Below are 13,146 nucleotides of genomic sequence, written 5' to 3'. Positions count from 1 at the left end.
TTTAGCCTTTATTCTTAGTAGTTTCAAATTTCAGATATAAAGTAACATAAGTTTCTTTTTGTGCCAGCCAAATACTAAACCAACCACCAGGAACATTTTGATTGGTCTTTTACTCCACCCTTAATCTCTCCGACTTCAGGTGGGGGTCTCCCTTTGGTTTTGGGGAATCCATGGCTATGAGTAATTTTCTATTTGCTAAAGGAAAACATGCATGTGTTTCTTTATTACCTCTTTACTGCCTGTTTCTGCAAAGATTAATTGCTGGTTATGGCACCTTTGTGCTGCTAAAAAGCATCATTTTCAAAAGTTCTATTTGTCTTTTTTAGAGTCCTGTTTGCTTTCAGTCTCAAAAACTGCTTTGTGGGAGAAAGTGGAGCTTCTCCTGGAAGGCTGTGTCTGGCAGTCGAATTAAAAGATAACGTAGTAGAGAGTAAAGTCCGCTAAGACTATGCAAAAACTCTCTACAAAATCCCTTGCAGAAAGCACCAAATAATGCCTTTGCGTGGGTAGTGGGGAACCTGGGGTCTGATGTGACCTATTCATTGGACACAAAAGTTTGTGCCAGGCGGCCTTTTGTTTTTCATCCAGTTGCCACTACAACGTCATGGGGGCTCCGTGGACTTACGGGTCCATACTGCTTTATGCACTGCTTCCCGGTCTGCCTTCTCCCCACACTGGGGTGCGTTTTGTGTTTGGGGCCATCTGCACTTGAACCCTCAGATTACACTAGCTTCTGTGATGTTGGAGAGGGGGCGCCATGCTTCTCCACAGCCCCGCTGTGTTCGATCGCCTGACTAATTTCTCCCCCAGTTCCCATATCCCTGATGTTTGTGGAAGAGAGGGGGGGAACAGCTGCTCCCCGGTAGAGGCTGTCCCTGGCCGGCTGCTGAGTTGCAGCCTGGCAGGGCCTGGGAGCAGAGGCGGTCATTTGGGATTCCCCCCCCCTTTTTTTTTTTTTATTATTACAACTTTGTCAGCTATTCCTGAAAGAATACGTGTGGTGAGAACGCGGCTCACACGCGAGAGAGGGCCGAGGCGATGGGACGCCAAGATTCCCTCCACCATTCTGTTTCTTCTTTTGTTCCCTTTCCTTTTTCCTTTCGGGCAGCCTGGTCAGTTTGGTGTTCCCGTAGCCCCAGCAACCTGACCCCTGTCTCCCCTCCTGCCCCCCTATGATGGGCAGTGTCCCCTCACTGATGAGCTGATTCACCCCCGCTGATGGGGTGTGTGTCCGGGTGCATTGTGGGACGCTAAGGTGCATCCCCGGCTTCCGCGGGCCAGATGCTGGTCACCCCGGCCAGCCACCCCGTGGTAACTACAGTGACATCACAGACATGACCAGTGCCCCCCCGCACAGCCAGCCCAGCAGAGGCTCCTGGCCCTCACCCTCCAGCTCGTCGCCCCTCGCCTCTCGGCGCCAGGCACAGTGGGCCGCGGGAGGCTTGGTGGAGGTCAGCACTGAGCCCGGGCGCTTTCCTACCGGTTGGCGGTAAACTGCCCCAAGGTCTGTGGGTTCAGTCGTTTGATAAATTTTTATTTATCCAGTGTCCACTTTGGACACTGTTTTAGGACAGAAGGGCCTAATAATGACCGCAGCGAAGTGTCTTCCTTTTGGGGAAATCCTTTGGTTGCGGGAGACAATAAGACCACGGCGGGCACCGTGAGCAGGGTGGTCTGCATGGGTCAGGGCCGCGCCGAGGTCTGGCGAGGTCTGGTCAGGGGCCCGCGCGCGCCAGGGGTGCATTTGAGCGAGGCCTGAAGTGTATGGATGGATGTCTGAGCAAACTCTTCAGGGCGGAAGGGATCTTCCTGCAACGTGCCTGTCCCACTCAGGAAGGAGCCGCTGGCGGGATGTGGGAGCTGGAACTAGAAACGGTCACAGGGTGAGGGTCCGCGGGGAGGTCCGGGGAGTCGGACTGCGGGAAGTCCGCAGGATGTGAGCTCTGTGGCGACCGCAGCATCGGGAGGGCGTGCTGACCAGGCCTGCGGTTTCTGGTAGAACACGCTGTAGCTCGGGAAGGAAGACGCTGTCCGACCGGCCTGCGCCTCCGTGCGGCGGCTGTCTTGAGCGTGGCTGCTTCGATCCAGATTCCCGTCCAGTTCTTGGACCAGCCCACCGGGCAGTGGAAGCACGTGGCCAGCCCAGTGGGTGTCTCCCCACGCTGCAGACCCCCAAGCGGCACCATCCCCCACAGGTGCAGATTCCCACCCAGGTGTGGCTAAAACTCCCACAGAAAAAATTTGCGACATCCTGGGACTCTAATAGGCGGTGAGAAATTGTTCCTCTACTCATTTAATGCCCAGCTTGGCTATCTAGTTATTTGGATCTGGATTTTTCCTTGATTTAGTATCTTCTGAGTAATACTGAGCTAGCAAACCTGGTGCTGTGAGTTTTTCATTGGTTAAAAACAAAAAAAAGGCCCTCCCTGGTGGCGCAGCGGGTTAAAGCACAGCACTGAGAAGCTAAAGCCGCTTCCGCATGAGTTCGATTCCCGCCTGCCCCAGAGGTGACCACAGGGCGCGGCAGACCTCTCCTGACCCTCCCACTGCTCCCCTCAGCAGTGGACTTTGTAGATCTGCCTGTTCTGCTCCCCACTCTGTCTCTGGCCTGAGCCTCTGGCCTGTACCCCAGTTCTGTATGAACAAATAAATAAATCTTTAAAATAATTCATTGTTTAAAACTGGTTTCATTCCTTCTCGGACAACTTAACGGGATTTTTTATCATGACCGCTCAGCAATGAGGGGGCTGGGCCGGGTGGAACCCGTCCCTGGATGTGAGTGCAGACTGTCACCCTGGGGCTGAGCTCCTGGGTTTGTCACCTGAACAGTGGGTGTCTGTCATGTAAATATCAAGTCCAAAACAAGAAGCAAGAGTCTTCTGTGCGGCCAGTGGGCTGGGAGCAGTCAGAGTGCAGGTGGGACCCCAGAATTGAAGGCTTGCCTCTTGGCGTGAGCTCACGAGAGAGAAGTAGCAAGTGCCATAGGAAAGGAATGGACACTGCGAGGCAGAGGTGTGGGTTCCCCTAGGGAGACTTCTGGAAGCCGAGAGCTTGCCCAGGTCAGGAGCAGGCTGTTGATAGTGGTGCCTGGTGGGGTGAGGGCCTTTCCATGCAGAGAGTGAGCAGGGGTGCAGGAGAGGACCCCACATCCAGATTCTGCAAAGAGACCTTTGTGGCAAATGCAGAGTGAGTGGGGTGGTGGGGAAAGAGGCCCATGTGGGTCAGAAGGGTGGAGCGAGCTGGACTCGGGACCCTGAAGCCTTTCCACCTGGGGTGGAGAGAGCTGAGCAGCGCATTAAGGAAGTAGACTCAGCTCCAGAGTGGAGCAAGCTGAAGAGAAGGAAGACTCTTTGGGAGCATTTGCTTGAAACTGCAGAATTAAGCACCAGAAAGAACAGCCTTAGAGTTCATGTTTTTGGCATTGTAGAGGAAGGGTTTATGTCTCTGCCTTTTCAGTATGAGAGAGAACCCTGGAAATGCATTGTGAGCGCTTCAGTGTCATCACCAGAGGGGATGGACAGTACTTGATAATACCCGGTAAAGTTCAGTATTTCACAGAGAAGGGTGAATACTTTTAGGAAAATACACTTCTTTCATCAAGTCATATATTCTTATAAATTTAAAAACTTGATATGTAATGTTAGAGAAAATGCAAGTTACGTTTTAAAATGTCTATGTACAGAGTATCTCTAACGTATTTCGACTATTAATCTCTCTCAGAATGGTAGCATGCTGGGGGACTTTTAACCTGTTCGCCTGTTCTGATTCACTAGGTCTTAAATCAGGCTAAGGATGCTGGGTGATTATTGACTTATTTAAAGTCCATAATCTAAGACCATTATATCTGCTAATACTGGTAGATTGTTTCAAACATATACGTAGACTTAGACATGGGTCCGGATCGAAAAAGTTCACACCAATAGTCCATACTTGACTGTGTTTCATTTCTTTTCAGCATTTTAATGAAACATTATTTAAAAAAGTGGTTTTCTATAGGGGCAAACTTTACTCATGATGAGAAACAGCTGAAAAGCGGAATGTGCATGGACTGTATATTCTGCAGGTTCAGAGTAGTTGCCTATTTCCATATTATTAAAGCGAATCAATAACATGGCAAATAGATGTTGAAAACACAAAGGACATTTTTGAGTTTCAAGCATTTCAGGCAAGGATGTTATTTCCTAATAATTATTGGTTAATTTGACATTTTTACCATTTCTACCCTCACTTATGTTATCCCAAATCAGTCCTAGAGTCAGCTTCAATTTCTTTCCCTGCTGATTCCATTTATTATAGCCCTGGCTTATCTTCTCACAGTTATTTAAGGGGGGCAACTTAGAAGTGCTTTGAAAGCTAGCTTTCTAAATAGGAAAAACATCTACTTATTGTATTTCCTAATCTTCAAAGAGACCCTTTGTGATTAGGTGAGCTCCTGTATTCTAAAACAAATTTGTGTCTCCTTGCCCATGCCAGCCACCCGTGCAGGTGAGTCTGCATCAGGAACCAGTCTTGGTTCCCCAAGTCCTTCCACATCTGTGACTGGCAGCACCAGTAACAGCTTCACTTAACAGTTTTATGGGACAACTTTCTGTAATTGCTTGTACCAAATAAGTGCCCATGTCATCTTTATCTATATTTCCAATTAAGTATTTGTACAAGTTTCACCTGTGATGGGTGCATTGTAATGGGCATATATATTTTTTGAGTGTGGTGAAATATGGACACTCAAATCAATAATATGTGTATTTCACTTTCCATTAATATTTATGAGTGTATAACTACATGAGCCATTTGGTAGGGCTAAATTAGTTGTGAACATCAACTTCTACTATCTTCCCTTCCCAATTGTTTCAGTATATCCACTGGGATACGTAAAGAAAAATCAAATAAGGTAGCTATTTTAGTGACTCCTAGAAGTGAGGGAAGGGTCCTCTGAGATGTTGCAGAGATTATGAACCTCATGTAAGGTATTGGGTGGCTGTTTCACTAGGGTAGGCAACTGAAGGGAGAAAGAAGGACCAGTAGGAGTCCTTCAATCTCCTGTAACAGTAAGATGTCAAGTGCAAATCTGAGCACATCTGCTTGATACTAAGTATTCAGGGGTTAAACTTTTCTTCTAAATGGAAAAAAAACTCTGATAATATATCAGACAGTGAAATATGACAGCTGTTTCTTTGAGACACCTAAAATATGGTGCCACAGAAATGAATGGAGCACAGTATGGCAGACAGATGCAGAGGGCAGAGGATTCAGAAACTTACAGAGGCTATTTGATGAGCTTCAGAACAATTATCATTGCAGTTACAGCAACTCCGAATCTTTATGTGACTTCTACAGAAATGTGTATCTTGACATAAACATAATTTCAAATATAAGAAGATATAACATTTAAATCACAAAACCATCATATGTTATTTGTTCAGCTTTAGAAATGTCAGAAACAAAAAGTAAATATGACGGTGAAATACAGTCACTGGCTCATCTCCTGAGCGTCCCAGTTTCCTGAAGGGTCCTGCTGCCCCCAGCTGCCAAGTTTCTAGGGATGTGACTCCCTAGTCTCTCCCTTTTAGCAAGTTCTCAGAGTGACTTAGGCAGACTCTCGTGGAAGCGCTCAGACTTTAGAGAATAAATGACCAGCTGGATGTAACACGAGTGTGTGTGCACACACAGAAAATATTCTGCTCCAGTACCCTTTTAAAAAAAATATTTACTTAAGCATACAAGAACTTCTGGGGTACAGGCCAGAAGTTCAGGGGTGTGAGAGATTCGCCAGAGACAGAGTGGGGGACAAAACAGGCAGATTGACCAAAACAAACTGCTGAGGAGAGCAGTGGCTAGGCAGGAGAGGTCTGCGGTGCCGTGGGGCCCTCCCTGGGCAGGGGACCACCGGAGCTGCAGTGACTGCGGACAGCTTCATAGTGCTGTGCTTTAACCCCTTGAGTCACCAGGGAGGGCTCCCAATAGCTTTTTGCAAGTTCAGGTATTGATCATGTCCTAGATCCAAAAAGCCTTCTAAATCTGTGGTCAGCTACTATGAAACAGAAATTAATAACAAAAGTGAGGCAAGTAGCAAAACACTTGGGGAAAAAAAATTCCCAAGTTGGTAAGCTAGACAGATACCAAAACTGCAATTTTAGACTTTTTAGAAATTGACAATGAGGTATTATACATAAGAACTGTGGATAAGGGCCAAAAGTATTATTCAGAGGAAATTCTTACTTTGAATGGCTTTATAATTAAATATGAAATGTTGAAAATCAACTAAACATCTTAACAAAAGACATTAAAATAAATAAAACTTAACAAAATTAGAAAAAATATATAATGATAAAAGAACATTACCCTGTATAAAATAAGCAGTATATTTACAAATCAAGTATTAGTTCCCTCCCAACTAGTGAAATAAATGAGCAATTTGCAAGATTAATGAGAAAAAGAGGGAAAAAAACATAATTCTAAGGATGAGAAAACTACTAGAACAAGATGAATCACTATGAAGGATGTAATTGAAGTTTAGTGAGGGATTGGAGAGAAAGCTTGAATAAATACAGACACATACCTGGGGAGAGCTTTTATATTAAAAAGCATAAAGTTCTCCCCAGCTACCGACAAATATAATAAAGCTTCCCATTTAGAGAAATTAGTGTGTAAAAATAACAAGATAAAGATCTTTAAAAAAATTGAAGAATAATACAGATATTGACTGTACTGTTTATTGAAAATAATCATGAAAAGATCAGAAAAAGATACCAGTTTTACCCTTTTGTCTCTGTGTTCTTATTCACCCAAATAAGCAAATAACTCAGCCATGATGTTTAATGAATAGCTTTTTAAAGTTTTATAGAACAGGTATTTTTTTATATTACTGTATTCCCTGAGACGAAAATAACTTTGGTATCAAAAACACAGACTTAATAAAAAAGGAAATGATACCTTTCATAGAATACCAGTAAAACTCAAGATACTCACTCTGTATAATTCATCTCATTGATTTATTAAATGAGTAGAAAACTGGATAATATAATTAATCTGGAAGGGGATCATGATAAAATTCAATACCTATTCTTAATTATGAAAAAAATTCTAGTAAGTCTCTAATTGATGAGAGACAAGCTCAACAAAATCCATCAGAACGGCATTGTCATTCTTACTTGTGATTTTGTTTTCCAGGGACTGTTATTCACAAACACAGTTAAAAACATTACTTGCAGTCAACCCTTTTGAGAAAGATACAGATAGAAAAAGAGAACAATCATGTAGTTCGTATCATAATATACTGCTATAATTGTTTATGTTGTTGTCACGATTACTTTTTAGTGACCGAGTTATAAATTAAACATCATCATAGGTATGGGTGAATAGGCAAAAATAGAACAGGTATACATATGCCTGTGTGCATACATAAGAAGAAACATAGAGCTCAGTTGTAGCCACAGTTTTTGGCATCTACGGGTGTCTGGGAATGGATCTTCCTGGATCAAGGGGGCTGTTGTTCCACCAGCATCAAATTTACTACTCAAACACTGCAAGTGATCCTGACTGTTGCCTTACAATAACAAGAGTCCTTATGAGGATTATTGTGTCAGTTGATGAATTTTTACGCTTAGGAATTAACATGTGAAAATTAAGCCTTTTATGTCAGTTAATCAAAGCAAAAATATTAAAAAAGAATAAATTTTGTTTTAATAAGGAGGCATTATTTGCAGATACTCTATCTGACAATATTTGATCTTATCTATAAATATAAGAAAATTCATAGACACTGTATTGTCATAAATTGAAAATTGTTTGCCTGACTGAGCACTCAAAATTTAACTTAGGTTTTTCACTGAAGTGGTTATTTCATACTTAAAGAACAAAGTGTGTGTACAAGGCGGGGTTTGTGTGTTGGGGAGTGTCTCTGTGTATTTGTGCCCCTGAATTTTCTTTTGATTTTGTTTCAGTTGTCCTAATTAACAGAGATTTGATAATTATATGCTATCAGAAATAACTTTTAGAGTTGATATGTAGGCAATAAGCACAGTCCACAACTATATGAATTTATTTCATTTCATGTTATTTCAATGGTCTTACATTGGAGGTAGAATGTAACAAGTTATTATTCTCTATTCTTGCATCAAAACCTCAGTTATATGCAAGCACTGGGACATTACAATGTTTTCAGATAATTTATTTGGTTACTTTTAGAGCTTAATCACACCACTAAATACTTAAATGTATTGACTGTTTATTACCCATCCATATCCCAATTGCAAAGTAGAATGTTTTTTCTTTCCTTACTGTTTACATTTGCCAAGAAAAAAAAATTCCTTGTAGCAGAAAGACTGAAAAAGTGAAATCATCCAAATGTTTATCAACAGAAGAATCAATCAGTGATTGTTTAAAAATATTTTTAATCTTATACAGCAGTTTCACAAAATGAGGCTAATTTGCTTCCTAATCCTGAAACGTTGGCAAATCATAAGGGTAGATACAAAATGAAGTGGCAGAATTTACACAGTTAGACTAAGAGTTTAAGATGCTTTTAATCAAGGATATATTTATGAATATAGATTCTTAATAAAAATTCCTGTCTAATTATCATCTAGATAAATGGGATTGTGACATTTTTTAAATCAATATTTACTTATTTAATTTATCTTTTCCTATCTATTTACGTTATTAGGGATTGTGACGTTTTGGAAGTTCAAAGGGATTGTAGTTTTTTTTTTTTTCTATAATTTTTGAAGCTATAAAGTGTTCAACTTGCAATTTGTATATTTTAACATCATTTATCATTGAAGTGTCAAACATGAAGAGCCTTACTTAGCACATGCCCCAGGATAGATTTTGTGTTAGATTGTGTCACTTTGACACAGAGGTAAGACATTAAGGAAGATGGCACAAATACCAAATAAAAAAAAAGCAACAAAAGAAACTACCTACTCCTTTTACTAGAAAAGGTTTCTCATAATGATACCCCTTGTTCTTCTCTTGACCTTCCTTCACTCTTAAGAAATCATGGAAATTTTAAGATAAAGCACAATGACAGCAGGTTGGCGCAACATTAACTTGGCCCAAAGTCAGCTTGGCAAATTGTCATGCTGTTTTGTATTTATTTCTTTCAACTTTAACACCCACAATTTATTAAGTGAGATTGTGGATACAAGAGGAAGCTCAGAATCCTGTTTGGACACCGTTTAGGAAGGAAACCAAGACTTTATGGGGTACCCCCTTCCGCTGCGCCATGGCCAGGAAACCATCCTTCTGTTTAAAATCTATTCAATCTCAGAGAGGTGGGGTGACTTTGGGAAGGAAGGTGACCTCTCCCTTGTAAAGTGGAATTGCTCTGTTGTCCCCACCCCCGCCCCGTGATGACTTATTCAGCTCATTTCCCCTTCTGTTTATAAGAACACTTGTGCTGAGTGCTTGTAGTGACAGCAATAGTTCTTTAAAATACGGCTTGGATTCCATGCCTCAGATTCCCTCTGTTATTTCAAGTCATTGATCACCATGATCCCAAATGGAATTGTTGGTCGCTTGAGTCTTGCTGATGCCTCTTTGAGTTAACTGGTACGCTTCTTAAAAGCCAGTGGTTTAATCAATACATATTCTACTACTGTGTATAATGAAAGCATTGCTGCTATCAACTCTGAACGAGAATGCCCTAATGGGGGCCCAATCATTTGCAATATGACGTAGGAGATGTTTTGTGTAGATGTCTCACACGCTGGAACCCGTAGGCAGCTGGAGTTCCAGGGCATGAAGCAGGTGAATCTGGTGGCTCCAGCGAAGGTGATCCATTAACCCGACCTGATATTTTTTGAGTTTGTCAGCTATGTCCATTTGAGTACTTTTGGATTTTGGCCTCCACTTCAGCTTTGCTAAGGTTTGCATAGCTTCAGACCATGAAATGCTAACCAGTTTATTAGAGTCTTTTGTGCATTAAAAAAAAAATGCTTGAATAAACCTTTTATTTTCGAATAAGTTTAGATCTTCAAACAATTTTGAAGAGCATAATGAGTTTCCATGTATTCCTCACAAAAGTTTTCCCTAATGTTAATGTGTTAATGTCTTACATTGTCACAATACACCCTTTAAAGCTAAAAACTAACATTATATGTTACTGCTAACTAATTTCTGGTCTTTATTTGTATTTCACCAATTTCTCCTCTAGTGTTAGTCCCAGGAGCCAATATTTAGAGTATCATATTGGATTTAATCATCTTATTTCCAATATTCTGCTTAGTCATAATTTCATAGTCTTTGCTTTTTGCCACAAACTTGATAATCTTGAAAAGTACAGACCAGGACATTTTTAGAATAATCACCATTTTTAATAGATAAAATTGGAATTCTTGAAGGGAAGCTCTTGTAGACTTAGTCACAATTTGCACCCCTAAGTTTCCACATTTCCACCAATAAATATACCAGTTTCATGTTACTTTATCTTACCAGTTATAACAGCACTGTAGAATTAAAAGTTGATTTATATGGATTTGATGTTTGATTCAACTGTGTCTGCATTGTGCAATCCCAGTCGAACCAGCATTTATTCAACTAATCAGTATAAATCTCACAGAAAGTTTGTGTTTTATCTTGTTTATGACAGATTAGAGGTGGACAACCTAATTGTTACATGTTGAAGAATAAGGATTTAGAACAAGCTTTTAAAGGTGTTATTTACTTGGAGATGGAACTCATCTACAATCCGGTAAGTCTAAGAGGGCCATACTTAGCAGCTTCTCTAGATGGAAAGTGAAAGAGGGATCAGCCTGGAGGCATTCATGTCCATGCCAAATATTTCAGAATCAAAGTTATGGAGAGTGAAGAACTGTGTTTAAAAGTGTTAAAACCAGTACAAAACGCTCCAGCTCCCAGCCCATGTTAATCCAATCAAGCCACTGGATTGCTGGAGTTTAATTCTCAATTACTCTAGAAATCAAGAATAAAAAGAAAAAATAAAGCTGGCTTTTACTTTCATTTTTTTTTTCTCATGATCTTCTCCCAGGACAACAGTTGACTGTTGTATAGGTGGCTTTTCAAGCCACTGACATGCAATTTCATTATTATTGCAGGTTTCCCACTATCTAAGATTATTAAAACAAGAAGATGCCCAATAGGAAGCTTCAATTAAAGGAAACTTTTTAAAAATGGATCTTGCACATTGAATTTTACATAGCATTGCATTCAGTTCCCACTAGGTTCATGTGGACTAACCCATTTTGGAGCACGAATCTATTACTTTTAGTTTTACAGCCTTTGTCGTATGTAAGCCGTATCCAATACAGCGGTAATAATTTCTAGTGTCAGTATCTTCAGTGTGGGGTATACTCTGATCACACACATGGATATGAAGTTGAATATCCACAGACAGAACACATTCAGAAGCGTAGCTGGAATATAGAATTATGTCTGTATATAGGTGGTGTTTGCATAAAACCATTGTTGCCCCTCAGATCACCTTTTAGCTCAGGGTTTCTTCTAGAAAGCACTTTTTATAGCATATGGTCACAGATAAAACCTGAGTTTAAGGGGGGGGGGCCTGAAATAGAAAAGAAGTGTTGTTTTTTTCTGTTCTCCATCTGATGTAGAGGAGAAAGATTTGTATTTTACTCTCTGAGATTTTCCTTAGGAAGGTGATTTGGACAAACCACCAAATCTCTTAGTCTCAGTTTATTTCCTATAACATGGAGCTTAAACGACTCACCTACTGATTTTTCTGTCTCATTGAGAATAGAACAATGTTTTGACCAGCTGGAAACCAGATACCCACATACAAGGTATTATTGGTGAAAGAGTAGTTGCAAACCTTGGCGTGAAAGGAAATGTTATTTCTTAGAGGGTTTTTGTTTGAAAACTTTTTGATCCAAATCTCTGTAGTGTTGGAAAGTGCTTTCATTAATTAAAAAGGTGGATTGTCCCAGAGCCCACCAGTCCTACCCAAGTGAGGGTCATGAATGAGATGCCTGAGAAGGCACAGATCATGTGGTACCCACCGCCATTTCTCTGCTCCCTGAGAAAGCCATGAGGCCAAGGATTTGCTTTTCATGTCCTTCCAGCCATTAAGAATACTTTTAAAATAAGGCCATTATGAATGCTGTCCTTTAAATCAGTGATGTCTTTCTAGGTCAAAGCGAGTATTAGGTCCTTCACTCCAAGAGAAAAGCGCTTCACCGAAGATGGCCGTAAACTGTCCAAAAAGGTAGGTGGGGGCTGAAGACTGGTTTGTTGATGTTGCACATGAGAGAGGGCTACCTGGAGACCCCAAACTGTTAAAGGGTACATTCTCTTAAAGGGGGTCTCAAAGAAAAGCAAAGGAAGCATAATCTTAGTGTGAAAGATTTTAAACAGAATTGGTGGAGAGAGAGCGATTCAAATAATAGTTTCTCATGGCAGGGAGCCACAAGAAAGGCGTAGGCAGGTCTCAGACACTGGGGCCGAAGGGAAGACTCAAAATTCAAAATATCCCACATCATACAGAGGAGGTAGCGCTCATGGCTGCCATTATCTCTGGCCACAACCAAGAGCAGCCTCCTCACTTGTGTCTCTCAACTACCTGCCTCTAGGAAGTGTCTCCACGTGTCTTCTGGGGGTTCCCCTCAGTTTACATGTCCACCTACATTTATACACCTGCGTTGCTCCGTCCCTGCACCCCCGTTCGGGAAGAGCAGTTCATGGGCAGCTGAGACTTGTGGTCTAGGGTGACTGCCTGTGAGGGGGGAGAGGGGAGAACGGACGCCCATTCAAAGCTCCTCTCCCTTTTATGGAAATTCTTCTGGAACACTGATACTCTCCACATCTTGCATCTGAAGAACTTAGTTGTCTTTCCATACCTTCTCCTCTCACTCCCTCTCTGCCCATCACTTCCTTCTCTTCTCTGTAACTGCAGCAGGTGTCAGCCCTCCATTAACTTCTGATCGTTCTACAAACAAATTCCCAGTGGCAAGACCCTATAAAGTTCTCCCTGCCCGCCCTCCTTGATTCCTACCCACGTTCATCTCCGTCCTGTGAGGGTTCAGGATGTGTTCTGCTGGTGATGTTCACACAGAAATAACCCCGTGGAGACTGAGAGTCCTCTGACCGTGGACTTAGCCTCAGCAGCTCCATACCTCTCCTGTGGTATCTGAATTTGGGATGCATTGGCATTTTACCTCATACCGAATT

At 41.7% G+C, this 13,146-nt stretch overlaps 1 protein-coding gene across 3 annotated transcripts in view; it reads left to right on the top strand.

Annotated features, from left to right (window-relative positions):
• Window positions 1–13,146, top strand: part of MCTP2 (multiple C2 domains, transmembrane 2) — a 144,778-nt gene that overhangs the window by 64,678 nt on the left and 66,954 nt on the right. For all 3 annotated transcript variants that reach the window (XM_012732763.1, XM_012732765.1, XM_012732764.1), the window contains 2 exons: window positions 10,592–10,693; window positions 12,110–12,184. In XM_012732763.1, coding sequence (XP_012588217.1) covers window positions 10,592–10,693; window positions 12,110–12,184 — 177 coding nt within the window. The remainder of the gene's footprint in view (window positions 1–10,591; window positions 10,694–12,109; window positions 12,185–13,146) is intronic.

The sequence above is a fragment of the Condylura cristata genome, unplaced genomic scaffold (genome assembly GCF_000260355.1).
Source record: "Condylura cristata isolate star-nosed mole 26May11 unplaced genomic scaffold, ConCri1.0 scaffold00035, whole genome shotgun sequence".
NCBI lineage: Eukaryota > Metazoa > Chordata > Mammalia > Eulipotyphla > Talpidae > Condylura > Condylura cristata.
Note: the sequence above shows the minus strand (reverse complement) of the source record. Positions and strands in the feature narration are given on the sequence as shown.